Source organism: Neolamprologus multifasciatus, chromosome 16, assembly GCF_963576455.1.
Source record: "Neolamprologus multifasciatus chromosome 16, fNeoMul1.2, whole genome shotgun sequence".
NCBI classification, from domain to species: domain Eukaryota; kingdom Metazoa; phylum Chordata; class Actinopteri; order Cichliformes; family Cichlidae; genus Neolamprologus; species Neolamprologus multifasciatus.
The window spans coordinates 24,302,814-24,323,485 of NC_140454.1; the positions used below are offsets into that span (position 1 = coordinate 24,302,814).

The 20,672-nt window shown below is 38.8% G+C and overlaps 1 protein-coding gene across 1 annotated transcript in view; it reads left to right on the plus strand.

The window, feature by feature from the left end:
* Positions 1–254: 254 nt before the first annotated feature.
* LOC146500877 (ephrin type-A receptor 6-like) overlaps positions 255–20,672 on the plus strand; it is a 185,281-nt gene continuing 164,863 nt past the window's right edge. Inside the window, exons 1-2 of the mRNA XM_085136581.1 lie at positions 255–923; positions 10,640–10,704. Coding sequence (XP_084992707.1) covers positions 845–923; positions 10,640–10,704 — 144 coding nt within the window. The 5' untranslated portion in view covers positions 255–844. The remainder of the gene's footprint in view (positions 924–10,639; positions 10,705–20,672) is intronic.

The window sequence follows — 20,672 nt, forward strand, 5'->3', positions numbered from 1 at the left end:
AAGTGTTTCCCACAAGTTGTATATGTTCAAGGACTTTTAGAGCCGTGGTAACCTTATATTACATAATAACTGACACTCATATAATTGACCCAGCTGCCAGCTGTTAGGTCAAAAATCACATCGTGCAGGTTCAAAAACATAGTTTAGTATTTTCAAGTTCTATAATTCTAATAATTTTGGGAGCCCGCACTGGAACGAGTCGACACACAAGCGCGCACACACACACGCCATTGCCTTGTCAGCTAACCCCCTCTAGTGCCGAGCATCCTGCACAGATGCGCTCAGTCGCCTTGTAACCCCCGCTTCAGCTGCTCTACCGCTGCATCCCAATCATTTCTCTATTCAACGTTCCCATCTTGCTGCTGCAGCGGATCGAGTTGGAGCTGGCAACCCTCGGCACACTGCCGTGCCAAAAGCAGGAGTGAAAGTCTGTCACGACTCCGTGCGCTACAGAAAGGCACCACATTGCGTTTTAATCTGTACTTGAGATTTTTTTTTGTGTTAATATAAATGCATCAACCGCGAATGAAGCGCATGGGAAATCTCCAAAGTAGTTAGGTGGGAAGTGTTTCTCACTTTGTGTGACAATTTGATTTCACTTTAGATATTTTGCTGAGTTTATTCAAAACCTCTCCGTTCCGCGCCATAGCTGCCACTGCCACAAGGTAAAAAATGGACCATCTCCGGCTTTGTCACCCGGCAGCTCTCTACCATCGGGATCAAATGTAAAGACCAGGAGCAGCGGATCGGTGTTTCTGGACCTTCCAGTGACGTGTTTTTATCTGGCTACAGCTACCTCTCGGCTAAAAATATCCAGACATAGCCGGTGATAGATGTTGCAGACATGAGTTTTGGAAACAGATTTTTCTTCGTTTCACTCTTTCTTGGAACTGCCCTCACTCGTTTCTGCAACTGCAACCAAGGTAAGACACATCCACAGACCGCTCCTAACATTCCCGACTTTGTGGTCGCGTAAATTCCAACAGTTCTTTCCCAATGGTTTAAAAATGTTCACCACACTTACTGTCTTCGGACACATATTGCCGTTACACTACTGTAGGGCAGCAAATTAGCCCGATGGGACAATCGAGTTCAGCAACTAGACAGGTATCCTTAGTTCGAGCAAATCATCACTCATAAGTCCCGCAAAAGCCATTCGTGTGAGTTAAGAATGAGAAGTTTCATAGCGATATTACCTTAAAAAGACACCGGAAACGGCGAAAAGAAAGGAATAAAGGGGGGAAAGAAAAAAGAAACTTAGATATCTAATATAAACTGCACATTCTATGTTTGTTTTCACGGATTACGCATTTCTATCTTTATTATTTTTCAGTTCTTCTACACAGACAAGAGCTGTGGCATAATCCAGATTGTGACTTTAAGTTTATTATGTTGCTGTTGGAGTTCGAAGGATTTCCTGGGTTGAGCTTTTTTCTGAACCTGACAAGATTTTAAAAATGATAAAATTCCGCTGCTGAAATGACATGACATGTCGGTCTGCTGTAATTACACATTATACATTACACGTACACATGCAAACACACCGGCACAGCCACAGCGGCAGAAGGATTTAATCATTAGGTGGGAGAACGTGTGTGCGTCTGGTAGAGTGTGTGCATGTCAGTTTTTGCGCGGTGCGTGTTGCAGTAGATTTTAGAAACGTTTCGAGTCTGAGCTGTCAAAGAGTGCGTGCATATGTAAATGCACTTGGATATAGATGTAGTGCTGAATGTAAGCGTCGTCGTGTATGTAAGAGAAATTGCGTCAGGCAAACACACCTGCATGCATGCTTCTTTTGCTCTTGCATAAGTTTTCTGCCCACCTGTCTTTCTTTGTGATAAGTGACCACAGTCACACAGATGCTTGTGTTGGAGTGTGGTCAAATGCTTGTGTGTCTGTGTGCGTGCGTTCCTCGATGGCTCCACGTGCACCTGCACACGCAACTACTGCATCCGTGAGGTTTAAAATAGTCTTATTGATTGGGCACGGAATACAGCGGGATCTGCCCCCCAGGTTATATTTTATTGTTCTCTCTGTTCAATAAGAGCGATGCTACTCCCTGTTCTCCTAGACAGCTGCTACATAACAGCCTCGCTGTGTGTTTTTCTCTGCCACAGATTGAATGATTGAACTGATGTCTGCCTTCCACTGTACTTTAGTCTCTCATATTGACTGGTCTGGGACCTCGGTGGCAAAATTGCAGTCGTTGTCTGCCACAGAGCGGTGCAGCTCAGCATGGGAAAACTGAAACTCTGATGACAAAGAAAAGTGTCTTGTAAGACGCCAAAGGGTTTCTCAAATAATTGCTTCTGTATTTGTCAATTTAAGACTACCTATGGTGTCTCTGTGATTTCACCTGCTTTTGGATGATAGAGTGTGGGCTATGCGTTCTTTCTGAACAGAGAATGAATCAATGTGGTAGCCACTACTGGATGAGCAACTTTCACATTCAGTTCTAAAATCTAGTCACTGCATAACAGCGAAGGAAAATTTTTTTTTGTTATTTGTTTTTTTCCTTTCTGTTGGCAGGGGACAAAATCCAACCGAATTACATGAGGGGGGGGGGGGGGGGAGTTAGTGTAGATCGTGCTTTTAAACACCAACAAACAGAACTACAAAGATTTGGAATTTCATAGAAAAAAAATGGTCAGACTTCATCTGTTAGAAAAACGATAAAAACAGCCACTTTTTGCTATGTCTTTCCTCTGTTCACAGCAACCTATCGTATTCCCTACATGAATCCAACTAGGACTGCAGAGAGTTACTAACAAATCCCTACTCACTCACTGCCAAGTAGCACTTTTCCCCATCAATAAATCTCTGCCCATAATATTATTTTTGGTTTTTCTCCCACCGTTCCCTGCCTTGTCTGTTCATCAGAAGCAATATTTATTATACTGAACTTTTAAGAATCTTATTTACTAACCACTTTCTTGAGCTCTTGTAACATTTTCCTTTAGCTGAAAATCAGTTATACTAGCTAAATTAGATGAAGATGTCTTTGTTCCACACTTCTGAAATTGTTCAGATTGTTTTTGGTTCTTTCCAAAAAATCTCAGGCATGAAAATCAGGAAAGCAATCCTTTCTTGTAATATGAAAGGACCACATGTAAATGTCTTTTTAAGCTGGTTAAATGCATCTCACACAAACACAAAGTGCTCAGCAAAGCATGGCGTAAAACTCTTGGCTTAGACTCTAATGGTTATTCATTGCAATACTCAAAAAGATCTAGCAAAAAAAAAACAAAAACAAACTTGAAAATTATGATTCAAGTCTTTGCATTGATTTGTGGTGATGCCTGATTAAAGCTTTTGCTCTCAATGCTGCTTCCTGCGGAGCACCAATATCACCATCATCAGAATAAGGAGATATTTATCAGCAGTGTTTTGTCAAGAAAATCAATCAGCCAGCACCCAAAAAAAAAAACATAACTCTGCACCTTTAACTAACAGACTGGTGTGTGTGTTTTTGCACATATGATAACCAGAAGAAAGATTGTGTATTTTGATATTAGTTTCAGTATATGCAGCTTTCATCAATCAGTCAAAATATAATGACCGTTAGAGAGATTTTCCAGGATTTTTCTTAATTTATCATGAATATACAGGTACCATCATAGTTAAGTGGAACACAATTGCTGCTATGTATAATAAAAGGTCTTTCCACAAATTTCTCCTCCCTAGACTGAAATGGCTCCAGGCTGGAGACTGTTAATTTTCCCAGGGCTTGACCTCTTCAAAAGCATTCCTGTATTCACATAATTATCATTGACTTGCACGGAATGACACATTTTTGTCCACCTGGTGAACAAGATTCATTTCATACCCCTGATGAAAATGACTCTTCAAAGTCACGAATGAGCAAGAAAAAAACACCTCAGTCCAAAATATGTTTGAGCAGTGTGGCTTCTCAGACTGTTGTGGACATTAGGCCTTCCCTGTACAGAATGAATAAACAACTGTTTTCTGGGTTCTGCTGCAGGACCAAAGTGGGCGCTTTTCTTTAAAAGTTGCAAAAGCAATCATGCTAGTTTGGACCTGATATGCATATCACATAATATAATTTTAACACAGCACAAGATTGTGTGCAGCCACACTGATGAATAGGTGTGCACAAGATGATGACCGTGAGCGCTTCTCATGCATCTTTGTCAGTGGCTTAGCTCACCAGAGAATGCAAACAGCAGTAAGATGTACACAAGATTTTATCCAACCTACTTCCTTTGTAATTTCACAGTTAGATTTAGACACTTCAATTCCCAATCAGACGAGAGATCTCTGTCAAGTGCAGCAGGTTACAGCTCTCTTACACACTGCAGCGCGAAACAGCAAAGACATACAAGAGAGACTCAAACGTGTAAATGGAATACATTGAAAATTATGTTTTTGCCCCTTTGTTTGTTTTTTTATTCTTTCAAATGACAATTGCAAAATAGCTCTGCTCTCTTTGGAACTTTTGTGGGTGTATCTGAATGTAGCCATGAATGCCATGCTAAAAGGACCTATGTCTCAGTGAAAGGAATTTTATCACTTTATAGCAAATTGATGAAGTCAGCAAGATTAAATATTCCATGTATGAAAATGGCTTATTTCCAGAATCAGTCATTTTGTATTTCCAGAACGTGATGCTGAAACCTGAAGCCCATATTGTGGAAGGTCGTTAAGAAATGTACATGACAGCTTGTCTTATGTTTTCTGGAACAAACAAACAGCAACAACTAAAAACACAGACTTTTTGAATTTCCAGTTCATACCTTTCGCTCTTCCATTTCTAACATCAATTTGTTTGTTTTTTTTATTGTGTATTTACTTATTTTTGTATGTTTTTAAACTTGATTGAAGAGGATATAATTTATCATGCTGAATTCTTAGTTTTAGTGTTAAACTGACTTGCCCATTTAACTGGAGCATGATGCACTGACCTTTATTATCATATAATTTGGGATTATTATGATACAAATCTTTAGGTTTTGGACTGATATTCTGCTTTTAACAGATCCTGGGAATGATGGGGAGTGTGCCAGGGTGTGAGTTTTATCTGTGTTCAGATAAAACTTGGATTGATTCTTTTCATGGCATAAAGGGTAATTAAAGATTAATTTATTCATAAAGGTCTGCTCTTTTTAAATCTTTGGTCAGTACTACCTACACTCTGATCAGAGATGCCAGTGCAGGTGTTTTGCATTAAATAACTGATGGGAATCACTTGTTATGACATTATTGCTTTACACGTGTCTATAACCACATTATGCTCAAGAGGGATCGTTCAGCATCCAACCTGCGTTGAATACTGGCACGTATTCCCTTTGCTAATCTCTCATTTAAATACACTTAGAGCTATTATCAGATCCAATGAACCACATTTCAAAGATTTGCTTTGCTGACATTTATTATGTTGTTGAATGTTTGGTCTTGTTTTTGAAAATGCACTGAAAAGTCTGTCATGCCTGTCAGGTTGCCTTTGTTATGGATAGTTTTTTATTTCACAGCATATCATCTCGTCATGTGTTTCAAGTGCAGCACTTTGTTTACACTACTAGAGGACAATATGCAATCCTGACTGAAATCATCATCAAAATCAATTTTCTAGTGTCTGTTCATCAGTTGTTATTGTTTATGAGGCTTTGGGTTTACAAGAATGTGTTTCTCTGAAGCTTGCAAAGTGAAAGGTTCTGTTAATATTTGGAATTAAGGCCTATTTTCCTTTTTGAGCTAATTTAGCCTGTAGACTATGTCACTACTTTAATAATAAGAAACGATGATGCTTTCATTATAATAGGAAACTGTTACTACAAAACATATGTCTCTTATCACACTTTGCTTAAATATCACACTTTATTAAATACCCCAGTGTGCCAAATCAACCAAAGGATGGATGTTTGAAGACCTGCACTGTGTTTTGAATTCATATAACTCTTTTAGATTTTCACAAGACAGACACCTCTATAATCCAGAAGAGTCTAATGTAGGCCCTCTATTCTACCAAAAGTGCACTTAACCTCCTAAGACCCGAACTCTTCCACAGCATGCATGTTTAATTTCTCTTTGATATTTGGGCCCGATGAATGTAAAAACAAAGAATTACCAGATTTTTATTTTACCTTATTTTTGCTTTTAAGAAAAATAAGAGCCACATATTTGTTTAAAATGTTGATAGAACAGTAGCATTATAATGTCCTCGTAAGTGGATATCAGGCCCATGTAGAGCAAAATTGAGTATTTTGGTCTAAATAACCCAAAATGTGATGTCCACATATGTGGACGCCAGGTCCTAGGAGGTTAAAGATGCCTCCTTTTGTGTCTTTACATTCTATACTTTAAAGAGACAGTAGTGCACACAAATGCAGACCGCCTGGATCACTTTTGCCAGAACACTCACACTGCTTCCATATCTAATTTGCATAAAGTAGCACTTAAATAGACCACCTTTGGGTCTGTTGTTTGGGCTGCTGCTATTTTGGGGTATTTGTGTTGCCTGCAAAGGCTGTAGGCCAGACAAGAGATGTCATCATTCTAGTGAAGCTCCATATATTTATGAGTTGGCCAGCTCATGATCTATTTATATCTAACCAGAGGAAGTCCCAGAGGGCCTGCAGCTCCAGGCAGCATTTGTGGGTCCTTCTCAGAAAGACAACTCTATGAAGAGAGCTATAGAGGGGGAGAGAAGATGGGCTGGATTAGCACCCAAGATACATTGCTCAGTATATGCAGTATATGCTAAAATATCTGCACACCATCAATTACAAGTGCACACACACTACTCAAACTACTTTCTAACTAAATTTCATAATACATTTTTTACTGTAAATCTTTAAATGAGTGAATATGTTCGAAAAAGCATCAGAGAAAAGAAGGCACTTTTTTTTTATTACGGTTTTTGAGCTTAGGTGCTATTGGCAGGTCACACCTTTAACTCCTGTACTGTCAGCTGAACACCAGAGGTGTTTCTTTTCTAAGTATCCTTTGTCTGGCTCACAAATAAAGAAGAAATTTCATGGTGCCGCACTTTTCTTATAAAGGTGGGAACACAAGGCTTGGACCAAACGGTGCAATGTTGTCAGCCGAATACATTCACACTGCCTCCTACTGTAATGTACTTCAACTGTTCTTTATATATGGTGAGGGGAGGTGTGAATCTCCTTACTGCGGTGAGCGACACAGCCAACTCTCAGAAATTAGGCTATTCTCGAGGGATTGTGCTGCTTACCTGCCCACAGTAGCCTAATGGTGTCCATTAACAGCATTGGCAGAGACACCTAGTCTCCAATCTGGCACTGACACTGACAAGGCACAGGCCTGGCATTGGTGGGCAGAAATAAACACACAGAGATGCTGGAACTAATCCAATACCACCCGTTAGCAGAAATATTAAACTCAGCCAGTAGTGTAGTGAAGATGGGATTTGAAGATGAAAGGCTCAGTATGGTGTCCTTTCTTTTTTTCCGGGGTGGGGTGGGGGTGGGGTGGGGGGAATCAATAGAGTTGTATATATCAATGTACATTTTCTGCATTTACTCTTGAACTATAAATGTATAAACATCATGTGGCACTCCCTTTGTTTTCATTTTTCCTAATGAAGTTTACAAGAAGAGTGATGGCCACAGAAAAAGAGGGCGCTACTTACTTAAACTCTCAACAAAAGATAGGATAAAATGTTTCATTATTTTATTGTAATGTTTTCATTACATTGTATATAAATCTCACAGCAGACAATATAATGAGTTGAGTTTCCATAAATCTAATTAGAAACTAAGTGGGGGTTTGTGGTGTAACTTGTGGCATATTAAACTCCAGTTTGAAGCAATTTCATGGCCAGGTGAGGCATTTCCCCAGATAAAAGACCTGGAGTTGATTCCAAGTGTTAAACAGTTGGTAGCTTTTCAGTGGAACTCTCAATATAAGGCCCAAAGAGATGTTAGTGCAAGCAAGGAAGGCCATCATTAAGCTGAGAAATAAATAATTAAATAATCCTATGAGAGAGCTACCAAAAACTTTACTCGTGCAATCTAGTACGTTCAAAGAATGAATGCACTGATCTGATCTGCAAAACCAAAAGGCCCACAAGACCACAGAAGACAGGTTTAGTGGATGATTGCAGGACTCTTCTTTGGTTTAGAAAACCCTCCACAGCATCAAACCAAGTTGAGGGGTTCTTGAGGAGTGAGGCAAAATATGTAATCAAGCCACACCTTACCAAGGGTTTACAGCAAGGTGCAAACCACTGGTTACACTCAGGAACAGGAAGGTCATACAAGATACGTGTTGCCTACACGTGTTGCCTATAGCAACTAATAAGAGTTTTTCAGTGGTCTGATAACAGTCGAAATGGGCTGTTTTAGGGTTTTGTTGCCTTTAGCCTGACACTGAGGAAATGAACGAAGCCCTTAAATGAATGTTTCTTACCCCTCACTGTAAAATTCTGATTGGGTATTGTCATCACCCTGTCGGGCGGGCAGTCAACAGGGACACCCAAGTTTGTGAATGTAATACCTTGAGAAGGAAATTTACACCATAGATGTATCCACTAAAACTCTTAGATAAATTTGAATCTCAGTGACCTCAGCCTCAAGGTCAGTAGGCAGAGGTGAAGTTTTTTGAAAATCTTTTAAATCAGTGATATACAATTTTGAAATGCATACAAAAGATGCAACTACTAGGAGGCTGAGGGGTACCAGTGTCCACTGCCAGTATTTTTGTTGTTTCATGTTGTGTTATTTGAATTTTTTGCTGACAACTCTTGGACTTTTGCATTTTGAATCCAACTATGGATTTGGATTTTCTGGTGACTAATCAGAGATTATACTCTTAAAGTCCTCTCTTTATGGATGAGGAAACATGTGAGCCAATTTGCAGAGGGCTCTGCAGATATTCTGGTCATCACAAAGATTTTTTCCTTCTGTTTTAAATCTGTTCTACTACTTACACAAATTCACTGTATTTGTTGCCTTTTTTGTATTTGTCAACTCTGTCAGTGCTAAAAAATATTGTCCTGAATGATTTGGGTCTTGGATGCTGTGAAATGTGCATTTCTTGATCCAAAAGTGGTTTTACATTATGTCAAACGTGTATGTACCATTCCACCCCTCTGAGAATCCCAGTCAGCAGATATTTGGACAATCTCTGTCAGCCAGGCTCCATCAGAAGTGCACTGTGTGAAGACTGGGAAACAGATGCAAATGTCTCTTCTTCTTGTCTGTTTGCCCTGATGTTAACAGAGGACATATCACATTTCTTTTGCCTTCACATTGTAATTCGCAAATGGTCGTAATCACAATATCACAGCACTGAAATGGCTTTCTTTGATGTACATTTGGTTGTAATAACTAGCTATTCTAGAGTAATGATGTTAATGGAGATTTATTCAGGGAATATTGTCACTGATAAAGATCTGTGTTGCTATAATGAGTCCCCCGAGGACCACTTACAGAGCTCTAAGTGGACAGTCATGACTGACTGACACTTAAAATTCAGTCTTTAACTTTAAGTCGAAATTACACTTTGGTTTGTCAGAAATCGTGTCGGTACTGATATAGCGCTATTTGAAAAAGCAACATTTAAGATCTAAGTCAATGATTTTTGAAGGAAATATTTAAAGCTGAATTTTTGCTTCTTGTGATCATTATTAACAGAGACAAGTGAACAGTTTTGAATAAGTCTGTTGAGACTAGTGTTGTTGTTGTTGTTGATGTTTTTGTCTGTTAGCATTGATTCTCTCCTTGAATACTAATTCTTTTCCTGTACCCACTTAATCATGCAGTGCATACTCACCTAATAGGGACACACTGTAAGAGACTGTCACACATACTGTGTGTTTGGCACTTTTGACAAGGTGACTGGATGGGCTCCATGTAATATTTATGGATTCTGAAAATGCATCAGGGTCTTTGTATAAAATCTGTTCCCTACTGTTGTCACATGTGTGGGAAAACTTTTTTTTTTTAATTTGTGTCATTATGCTGCTATCTCACTGAAGGCAAATTCTGGAAGCCACAGTTTTTTTTTTCAGTGTAAATCACGTGTCACTGGGAGAAGTGCTTTCCTCCTGAATTATTAAATATGTTGTCCTTGAGAGCATGACAAAGTATTGACAAGGATGACAATATTTTCCCCTCTAAAATAGTATTTTTTAACACTGCTTGGAAGTTTAAAGTCACCTGACAATGATATTATTATGCTGTGCCATGATTTATATCATTGCATATCAAATCATAGCTTTAATTTATATGCAATAAAACATAGCAGGGTCTTGACTGATGTTTGGCACAATGAAACATACACTTTACTAGCATAGGAAGGATTGATACATCACTTATAGTATCTCATGAAAAGTCTTGATAGCATATTGTGGGTGAGATTGAAGTAAAGCTATGGATAGCAGAGGAGGGAATGGCCTGTTGACAGCAATTTGACTGCAATCCATCAGACTTTAAATTGTGTTGCAAGTGGCAAAAATGTTGCTCCTACTGTACACGCAACTGTGCTCATAAATATTCATCCAAGAAACTCATTTTCGTTAATATGAAAAATGTCTAGATGAACACGTTTTTGACAGATTTTTCAATTTACAGTGTGAAAGAGAACTTTTTATGTGTTCCCAGATGGCTAATGTATGTATTTCCTCCTCTTATTCTCATTTCAGTTGTGTTGCTGGATACAACGTCTGTGCTTGGGGAGCTTGGATGGAAGACATATCCAATAAATGGGGTAAGAGGGGAACCTCTGTCCCATGTTATTTCATTTATTCTTGCTATCCAGAATGTCTTGTTAAAAAAGGAATAGCTATTGTTGCATCTATGAGATCAATTATATTGCTTTAAAGAAGACAAAATTGGTAGAATGATCCCTTTGTGGATTCGTTTTGTATTCAGATTACTCTGTCCTCACAGAAAATACAAAAATGAGGTGAGGTTTCTACAAAACCTCCTACTATGGTGTTCAGTTTCGTACTCTTGATTAATTCCTGTCCCGGTGTTCTGGGAATCCATCCTACCTGACAAACCATCCTACTCGTTGTTTCTGCGCATGCGCACAACACAAAATTGAGTGGCAAACCATCCTATCTTTGTGAATATTAGCTAGAAAAATACTATTATGGGTAAAATTAAGTGCCAAACCGTCCTACCTTTGTGAATGTGACCCACAAGCATACTTTAACAGCTAAAATTTAGTGGCAAATTGTCCCACCTTTGTTAATCTGAGCTAGAAGCATATTTTCACAGCTAAAATTCAGTGGCAAACCCTCCTACCTTTGTAAATATGAGCTAGAAGCATACTTTAACAGCTAAAATTCAGTGGTGAACCATCCTACCTTTGTGAATATGAGCTAGAAGCATACTTTCGAGGCTACAATTAAGTGGCAAATTGTCCTACCTTTGTTAATAACAGCTAGAAACATACTCTGACGGGTGAAATTAAGTGCCAAATCATGCTACCTTTGTGAATGTTACCTATATCCATAATTTAACGGGTAAATTGAAGTGGCAAACCATCCTGGCTTTAAGAATATAAGCTACAAGCATACTCTGATGGGCAACATTAAGTGGCAAACCGTCAAACCTACTTAAATTTGTGCTGGAATTACTCTGTGACAGCAGAAATGTGCATAAACTACCTACGGTAGGACATTTTGCCAAAGTAGGATGGTTTGTCAGAACACCGTTTCTGTCACGTTTGGGCCACATTATTCTTTAATTCACACATGCTTTTTTTCCATATTAAATATACATTCTTAAAATGTTAAGATCACCATTCTTTCACGATTCATTTTGCCATCTTATTCATAGTCCAAGAATGTAGTTTTCAACTTTTTAAACTTAGGTTGCCTCTCAGCATAGAAACAAAACTGCTCTATACCCTATTTTGTGTTTTTGTCTGTCAGCTACACCAAAGGGATGTTCCAATTTTATTCTGACAGTAAATGCTTGAAGCCCAACAGCAATTTCGTGTCCACCTGAAAATCAGAACTTTGGAAAAAGCAGCAAGTGTCAAACAATTCCTGTATATTGCCTTGATAAAATATAGATGCGCTGACAACAAACTGGAACATCTTCAGATCAAAACCTTCACACTGCATCAAAAGCTTTCTCTCACCGTGCTGACACAATACCTAAAAGACTGATTGAAAAGGTCTTCAAGCAATAAGGAATAGCAGTGGAATTGCCTGACTTCCACTACTTTGCTCATATCCCGGTCTTTCCTCCATGCCAATTAACTATAACACGACCCAATTCATGGTGGAACCTAAATACAGGAAAGAGGGAGAAGCTACACTAAAACTGTGAGGTCCATAAGTATTTGGACATTGATCTCTTTACAATGTCACAGTGTATTTAAAATAAGATAATCAATAAGTGATCGAAGTGCAGACTTTCAGCTTTAATTCAAGGAGTTTAAATAAGATTAGATAAAACTGCTAAGTAATTACTACCATTTTTATATGTACCAAATAAAAAGAACATAATTTTAAACCGCAATTGTTGTTCATACATGCATTCAATGTCTGAAGTAGAACCTGTGGACATCATCAAATGCTGCCAGGTCTTTCCTGCACCTTCAGTTGCTGCTTGTTTGTGGTCCCCTCAGTTTTTTCTGGAGTAGCTGAAAAACATGCTCTATTGGGCTGAAATAAGGTGAGAGACTTAGCCAATGTAAAAGATGCCACTTCTTTGCTTTGAGAAACTCCTGGGCTTTTTTTTTTTTGCAGCATGCATTATCCATTTGCTCTGCAAAGCGCTGTTTGATTAGCTGTGCAGCATTTTTCTGAATCTGAACAAAGAGTGTATCCCTGTGTACACTTCAGAATTCATCCTGCTACTTTTATCTGCAGTCACACAATCAGTAAACACTATTGACCACATTCCACAGGCAGCCACACTGTACCATTCCCTCCACTATATTTGACAGATGATAGATTAAGTTAATTTGTTTTTCATTTAGTCTTATTTAGTCTGATTTCATCGGTTCTTGAGTGTAACCAGTGGTTTACACCTTGTTGCAAACCCTCTGTTTTTACAGTCAAGAAATTGCCTCTTGATTGTAGACTTTGAGAGTGAGGTCCCCACCTCCTTGAGAGTGTTTTTGACTTGACTGGATGTAGAGAAGGATTTTTTCTTTACCATGGAAATCCGTCATCTTGCACTTTAGTTGTCTCCTGTGGTCTTTCAGGCCTTTTAACATTGCAAAGTGCATATTCTTTCTACGCCTATACCAGATTGTTAATTTTACCACTCCTTGACCACAACATTTTATGGGGGTCTTTATATATGGGTGTATAAAAAAAAAGTCTATATTTCAGAATTAAATACTGTACTTTTGTTAAATACCGCAGAATTGAATTTACAAGTCTACACTTCATCACTTCTGTAAAACAAAAATAATATTGAAAAGAATCAATTATAAGGTAGTTTTAAAAATAATAATTCGTTCTTTTAAACTCTGTATGACCATCTAAGATTTGTACTGCCAGGGAGCTAATTATAAATTAATGTTATGCCACCAAACTTTAGACTTCAATATATCCTAAAGTTTGCTGTTTACTTTCCCCCTGGTAAACAGTTTGATTATATTCTCATGTCACATGAGAGTTTATTCTCTAACTGCCTGAGTCTGATGACCTTGGATCCACTTATAAGAAAGTTTCAGTAACACCAGCTAACAGTAGCAAAAGCAGCAGCACTTACCAACAGCAAAAGTTCAGGATATCCTCAACAACTCACCTCAATATCACCGTCACTGGTCAGAAGTGAGTTTTATTGACTCACCGACCCGTATCGGACTCCTTACACAGGCAGTTTTACAGCCTCCTCCAGAATAAATAGGCATGGACACATTTGGAAGCTGAGGCAAACAGTGGACTGACAGTCTGTACTTCCTACAGATGAAAGCCAGGTGGGGTGTTAGAGGAAACTTAGGAGAAAAATTTTTAAATATCATTTAACATCGCATTGATATATAATTTAAAATGTTCTTCCTGATTTATTGTTATTCAAATACATTAAAATGTAGCGTGTACAGAGATGTTTTATATAGGGATAACAGATGTGGAAAACTATGTCTTTTATCCTGTCTTCCTTCTCTCACCCCAACCGGTCGCAGCAGATGGCCGCCCCTCCCTGAGCCTGGTTCTGCCGGAGGTTTCTTCCTGTTAAAAGGGAGTTTTTCCTTCCCACTGTCGCCAAAGTGCTTGCTCATAGGGGGTCATATGATTGTTGGGTTTTTCTCCGTATCTATGAAGCGCCTTGAGGCAACTTTTGTTGTGATTTGGCGCTATATAAATAAAATTGAATTGAATTGAATTGAATTAACAGCCATCTGTGGCCATTATAGTGAAATACACAGAGTTGGCCATGGCCTTTGATTGTTAGGGCCCAATAATAACCGCTTTATGACAACATTGAATTCAATTCAATTCAATTCAATTTTATTTATATAGCGCCAAATCACAACAAATGTCGCCTCAAGGCGCTTCATAGATACAGAGAAAAGCCCAACAATCATATGACCCCCTATGAGCAAGCACTTTGGCGACAGTGGGAAGGAAAAACTCCCTTTTAACAGAAAGAAACCTCCGGCAGAACCAGGCTCAGGGAGGGGCGGCCATCTGCTGCGACCGGTTGGGGTGAGAGAAGGAAGACAGGATAAAGACATGCTGTGGAAGAGAGACAGAGATTAATAACAGATACGATTCAATACAGAGAGGTCTGTTAATACATAGTGAGTGAGAAAGGTGACTGGAAAGGAAAAACTCAATGCATCATGGGAATCCCCCGGCAGCCTACATCTATTGCAGCATAACTAAGGGAGGATTCAGGGTCACCTGGTCCAGCCCTAACTATATGCTTTAGCAAAAAGGAAGGTTTTAAGCCTAATCTTAAAAGTAGAGATAGTGTCTGTCTCCTGAATCCAAACTGGAAGCTGGTTCCACAGAAGAGGGGCCTGAAAACTGAAGGCTCTCCCTCCCATTCTACTTTTAAATACTCTAGGAACAACAAGTAGGCCTGCAGAGCGAGAGCGAAGTGCTCTAATAGGGTGATATGGTACTACAAGGTCATTAAGATAAGATGGGGCCTGATTATTTAAGACCTTGTATGTGAGGAGCAGGATTTTGAATTCAATTCTGGATTTAACAGGAAGCCAATGAAGGGAAGCCAAAACAGGAGAAATATGCTCTCTCTTTCTAGTCCCTGTCAGTACTCTTGCTGCAGCATTTTGGATTAACTGAAGGCTTTTCAGTGAGTTTTTTGGACAGCCTGATAATAATGAATTGCAGTAGTCTAGCCTGGAAGTAATAAATGCATGAACTAGTTTTTCAGCGTCACTCTGAGACAGGATATTTCTAATTTTAGAGATGTTGCGCAAATGGAAGAACGCAGTCTTACATATTTGTTTAATATGTGCGTTGAAGGACATATCCTGGTCAAAAATGACTCCAAGGTTCCTCACAGTGTTACTGGAGGCCAAGGTAATGCCATCCAGAGTAAGAATCTGGTTAGATACCATATTTCTAAGCTTTTCAGCGCCGAGTACAATGACCTCAGTTTTATCTGAGTTAAGAAGCAGAAAGTTAGTGGCCATCCAAGTCTTTATGTCTTTAAGACATTCCTGCAGTTTAACTAATTGGTGTGTGTTATCTGGCTTCATGGACAGATAGAGCTGGGTGTCATCTGCATAGCAGTGAAAATGTATGCTATGTCTTCTAATGATGCTGCCTAGGGGAAGCATGTATAATGTAAACAGAATTGGTCCTAGCACCGAACCCTGTGGAACTCCATAATTAACCTCAGTGTGTGAAGAGGACTCTCCATTTACATGCACAAATTGGAGTCTATTAGATAGATATGATACAAACCACTGCAGTGCAATACCTGTAATACCTACAGCATGTTCTAATCGCTCTAATAGAATATTATGGTCAACAGTATCGAATGCTGCACTAAGGTCAAGAAGGACAAGCACAGAGATGAGTCCACTGTCAGAGGCCATAAGAAGATCATTTGTAACCTTCAATAAAGCTGTTTCTGTGCTGTGATGAACTCTGAAACCTGACTGAAACTCTTCAAATAAACCATTCCTCTGCAGATGATCTGTTAGCTGTTTGACAACTACTCTTTCAAGGATTTTTGATATGAAAGGAAGGTTGGAGATTGGCCTATAATTAGCTAAGACTGCTGGGTCTAGAGATGGCTTTTTGAGTAAAGGTTTAACTGCAGCCACCTTGAAGGCCTGTGGTACATAGCCGATTATTAGAGATAGGTTGATCATATATAAGATCGAAGAATTAATCAATGGCAGGACTTCTTTGAGCAGTTTTGTAGGAATGGGGTCTAAAAGACACGTTGATGGTTTGGAGGAAGTAATTATTGAAGTTAACTCAGAAAGATCGATTGGAAAAAAAGAGTCTAACTTAACATCAATGGAACTAAGAGTAGCTGTAGATAATATTAGATCTGTGGGATGATTATTGGTAATTTTTTCTCTAATGATAAAAATTTTATTTGTGAAGAAGTTCATGAAGTCATCACTAGTTAACGTTAAAGGGATGGTTGGCTCAACAGAGCTCTGACTTTTTGTCAGCCTGGCTACAGTGCTGAAGAGAAACCTGGGGTTGTTCTTATTTTCTTCAATCAGTGATGAGTAGTAAGCTGTTCTGGCTTTGCGGAGGGCTTTCTTATAAAGCAACAAACTATTTCTCCAGGCTAAATGATGATCCTCTAAATTTGTGACACGCCATTTCCTCTCCAGATTACGAGTCATCTGCTTTAGGGTACGTGTTTGAGAATTATACCACGGGGTCAGGTACTTCTGATTAGAGACCTTAGTTTTCACTGGAGCTACAGTATCCAGAGTCGTACGTAGTGAAGAGGTGAAATTATTAACAAGATAATCGACCTCTGTTGGGGTAGCGTTCAGATAGCTGCTCTGCTCTGTGTTGGTACAGGGCATTGACGATGATAACAGTGGCTGGATTATATTCTTAAACTTAGTTACAGCGCTTTCAGAAAGACATCTACTTTGATAAAGTCCACTCTCCACTGCTGCGTAATCAATTATTGTAAATGTAAATGTTATCAAGAAATGATCAGACAGGAGAGGGTTTTCAGGAAACACTGTTAAATGTTCAGTTTCTATGCCATATGTTAAAACAAGATCTAGAGTGTGATTAAAGTGGTGGGTGGGTTCTTTTACATTTTGAGAGAAACCAATTGAGTCTAACAACAGATTAAATGCCATGTTGAGGCTGTCATTTTTAGCATCTACATGGATGTTAAAATCACCCACAATAATTATTTTATCTGAGCTCAGAACTAAATTAGATATAAAGTCTGAGAAATCAGACAGAAACTCTGTGTAAGGCCCAGGTGGACGATAGATGATAACAAGTAAGACTGGTTTCTGAGTTTCACAGCTGGGGTGGACAATGTTAAGCATCAGGCTTTCAAATGAATTAAAAGTCTGTCTTGGTCTTTCATTAATTAATAGACTGGTGTGAAAAATTGCTGCCACACCGCCCCTAGACCTGTGCTTCGAGATTTCTGGTAGTTAGAATGACTCGGGGGTGTTGATTCATTTAAACTAACATAATCATCCTGCTGCAACCAGGTTTCTGTAAGGCAGAGTAAATCAATTTGTTGATCATTGACATCAAATACATCCACTCTTACGAGCCTCTGTTTGCCTAGGTTGTGCACCTCTTGATTTTTGTAATCTGCCTCAATTTGCAACTACCACTGCAGCTGGGTTGAAGACACAAGTGCAAGATTGAGTTTCTGTACTGATAGGGCATTAAAATGTAAAAAAAAAAAAAAAACCTGACACAAAGATTTAAAGATTACACAAAAAGAAATGTTGCAATAGTTTGACTTTGTGTAAAATCCATCCATGAGTGTAGGATTGCACAGATTCACTTTGTGTAAAACACTTTGAAAAAGAGAAAAGTCAGCTCTGATGTGAAGGTATAATGTGAGTGTGGAAACATCTGCTGTATCGTTCAGAGGAATAGGTACTTATGCCATAAGAGCACTCATTAGCATCCTTAAGCTGAACAAGATGGATGGATGGATGGATGGATGTTCACTTTGCTTCATTGTGGCTAAAACCATGTGATTTTATTGCTAATGTAACTAATTGGCATTGTGATTGTAGGAGATACATTATAAATGCAGAAAATAAACCAAAAAAAGTCCTTGCCTGAAAATATATAGTTTCTCAATAGAAATAAATAATTACATGTATTCTTTGAAAGTAATTGTGATCAAATGGTGTCACGACTTCACCCCCACCCGTCTCTTTCTGTCTCTCCCCACATGGCCCTTGGTGGCCCATATCAGGGTTATGGAGGTGATTACATCATGTAGGTTATGGTGACAGCCGCCCAGAGGGTTAGGGAGAAGGGAGGGAGGCTACTGTCTTCATGATTGAGCTGTCAGTCCTCTCCCCTCCTCACTCATCCTCTGTCCTCCGATTTACCATTAATATTTAAGGCATGAGGTGAGAGGCCTGAGGGAAGGTGTGAAGATCTGGGGAGGTAAAATAGTTTAAATCCCCCACACTACCTGGAAGCAAGCAAGAGCAAGTCAATCTCCACCATATTAGACACAGCTTGGTATCAGGCCAATACAGCAGCGCATCATGTAGCTGCCTATCAGAGTTGCACACTAGTTCTAGTTTTGGGCATAAACTGCTGTCAGTCAGTCCTGCCCAGTACACCTTAAAATAAATTCATATGGAGTTTCGGTCCTAAAATGATTCCCCAATGATGAACTTGCCAGGAATATAGCTGTGTATATGATATGAAATTGAAGAGGAAGTGGAAATATATATATATGTATGAATCTGTTTTTTTTTTTATCAATAGCCTCTAAATAACTCTTGTAACAAGAGGAAGATGAGTGGCTGTGTAGAGTACACTCCAGGGGCTTGCAAGCATTTTAATGCTGTGGCAATATCATTTTTTACATTTCGCATAACGTCAAAAATTCATGCTGAATTACTTGTTGACACTTTGCATTATATCCAAAAGTGTAAAGATAACTGTTACTGGATTAAAATATTACTGGAAGAAGAAAAACTTTAAAATGTGATGATTCTCAAGCAAGTTTAGTTTTTTAGGTTTTTTTTAGGTTTTTTTTTTTCTTATTTCTTAATGGATATATGAGCATCCAGTCGCAACATTTGGATGACATCCTTGCTATATGTAGCCCCAGTTATATATGGTGTACCTGAATGAGAAGAGATTTAATGTACCTTTAATTGACTCACAGCCACTTCAGCTCCAAATGAGGATAACTACCTCCCTATCTACCCAGGTGCATCTCAGCATGTAACTGACCTCACTCCGTGTCTTTGCTTCACATCTCCTGCCTCGAGCTGTCCTGTTAAATCTTTTTTGCTGGGAGGTATGCTTTTATTTCAAACATAACTTAAAAAATGAAACCTAATTTTAATTCCATATCTTACATCTTATATATGTAAGATATGTGTTTTCCTAAAACAATCAAGCTTCAAATGAAAATGATTAGCTTGGAATCAAATGCAAAAATGTGCACTATAAATAGAAATCTTTACAGCACACATATACTTTTTTAATACTTCTTGTTGTCATTAGGTGCAGTAGGTTTCTCAGCAGTACTGGGCTACCAAATCCTTACTATGGACAGATTTGTGTCTGATTATCACAGTTGTCTGGGAATACTTTTAATTAAAATGAAGATTACAGGGAAAGTGTGCAACACTTCAGTTAATTAATTGTGGTTGGTTCTTTCAGTCCCTAGCTGTCATTTCCCTACAGGGTCACATTCAAGGTGTCTACAACACTCTGGAAATCTATGAACAGATGTTTACCAAGCGCAAACATGATCATACGTGTTGGTCAGGTTCAGTTTTCAGTGCCAAGGTGTCCTTTAATCATTTTATCCTTACTCTGCTTCAAAAGTTAATAGACCTGTTTCAGCTGGCCCATAATGGGAAACCATCTAAGGAGGACTGTTGTTATGTTTTTTAATGGCTTGAACGTGGAAATATCCTCAGAATTAAAAACACATTCACCCTTAAAGATTTCACTCAGAGTTGTGCATACTGAGCAGAAATTGATCTACGCCATGTCTTTCAAAGACTTTGACTCTGAAATGTTTTTTTTTCTCCAGTTAAAGTTCATACATAAACTAGTGTTTGTTTGGGTTTTTTTTTTTTTCTTTTTTTTTTTGGGGGGGGGGTGTTTTGAAATGCTCTATATTGATAAAGAACAGGGCATCAGAAGGGGAGAATGGAAGAGACAGAAGAAGGAAAGAGGATTGATTTGGCATATGTCCATTCTGAATATTGTAGCTGTATGCAGACACAGTGCTGAAAACTGCATGAGTCATTTCCCAGCATTGGGGGGTGGGTGGGGGGTGACCGTGTTGGGGGGTTGTTGAAGCAGTTATTGCAGCAGCTAATTTATTAAATTACATAAAAGAGCTTTAAGGGATTAAGAATGCCTAATGTTACCTTTTATTTTCACACGTTGACATTGTAATGCTAACTGAGCAAAGGCAGGTTTCAATACAGAGACTGATAGTTGTCCATTATGCAGGGAGAGCGTAATCCTATTTTTATCTATTGTCAGAGATCCCAAGCAGCCAAAACTCATATCTACTGGGGGCGTATAAACAGTGTTATGTAAGTGGGGAGTACAA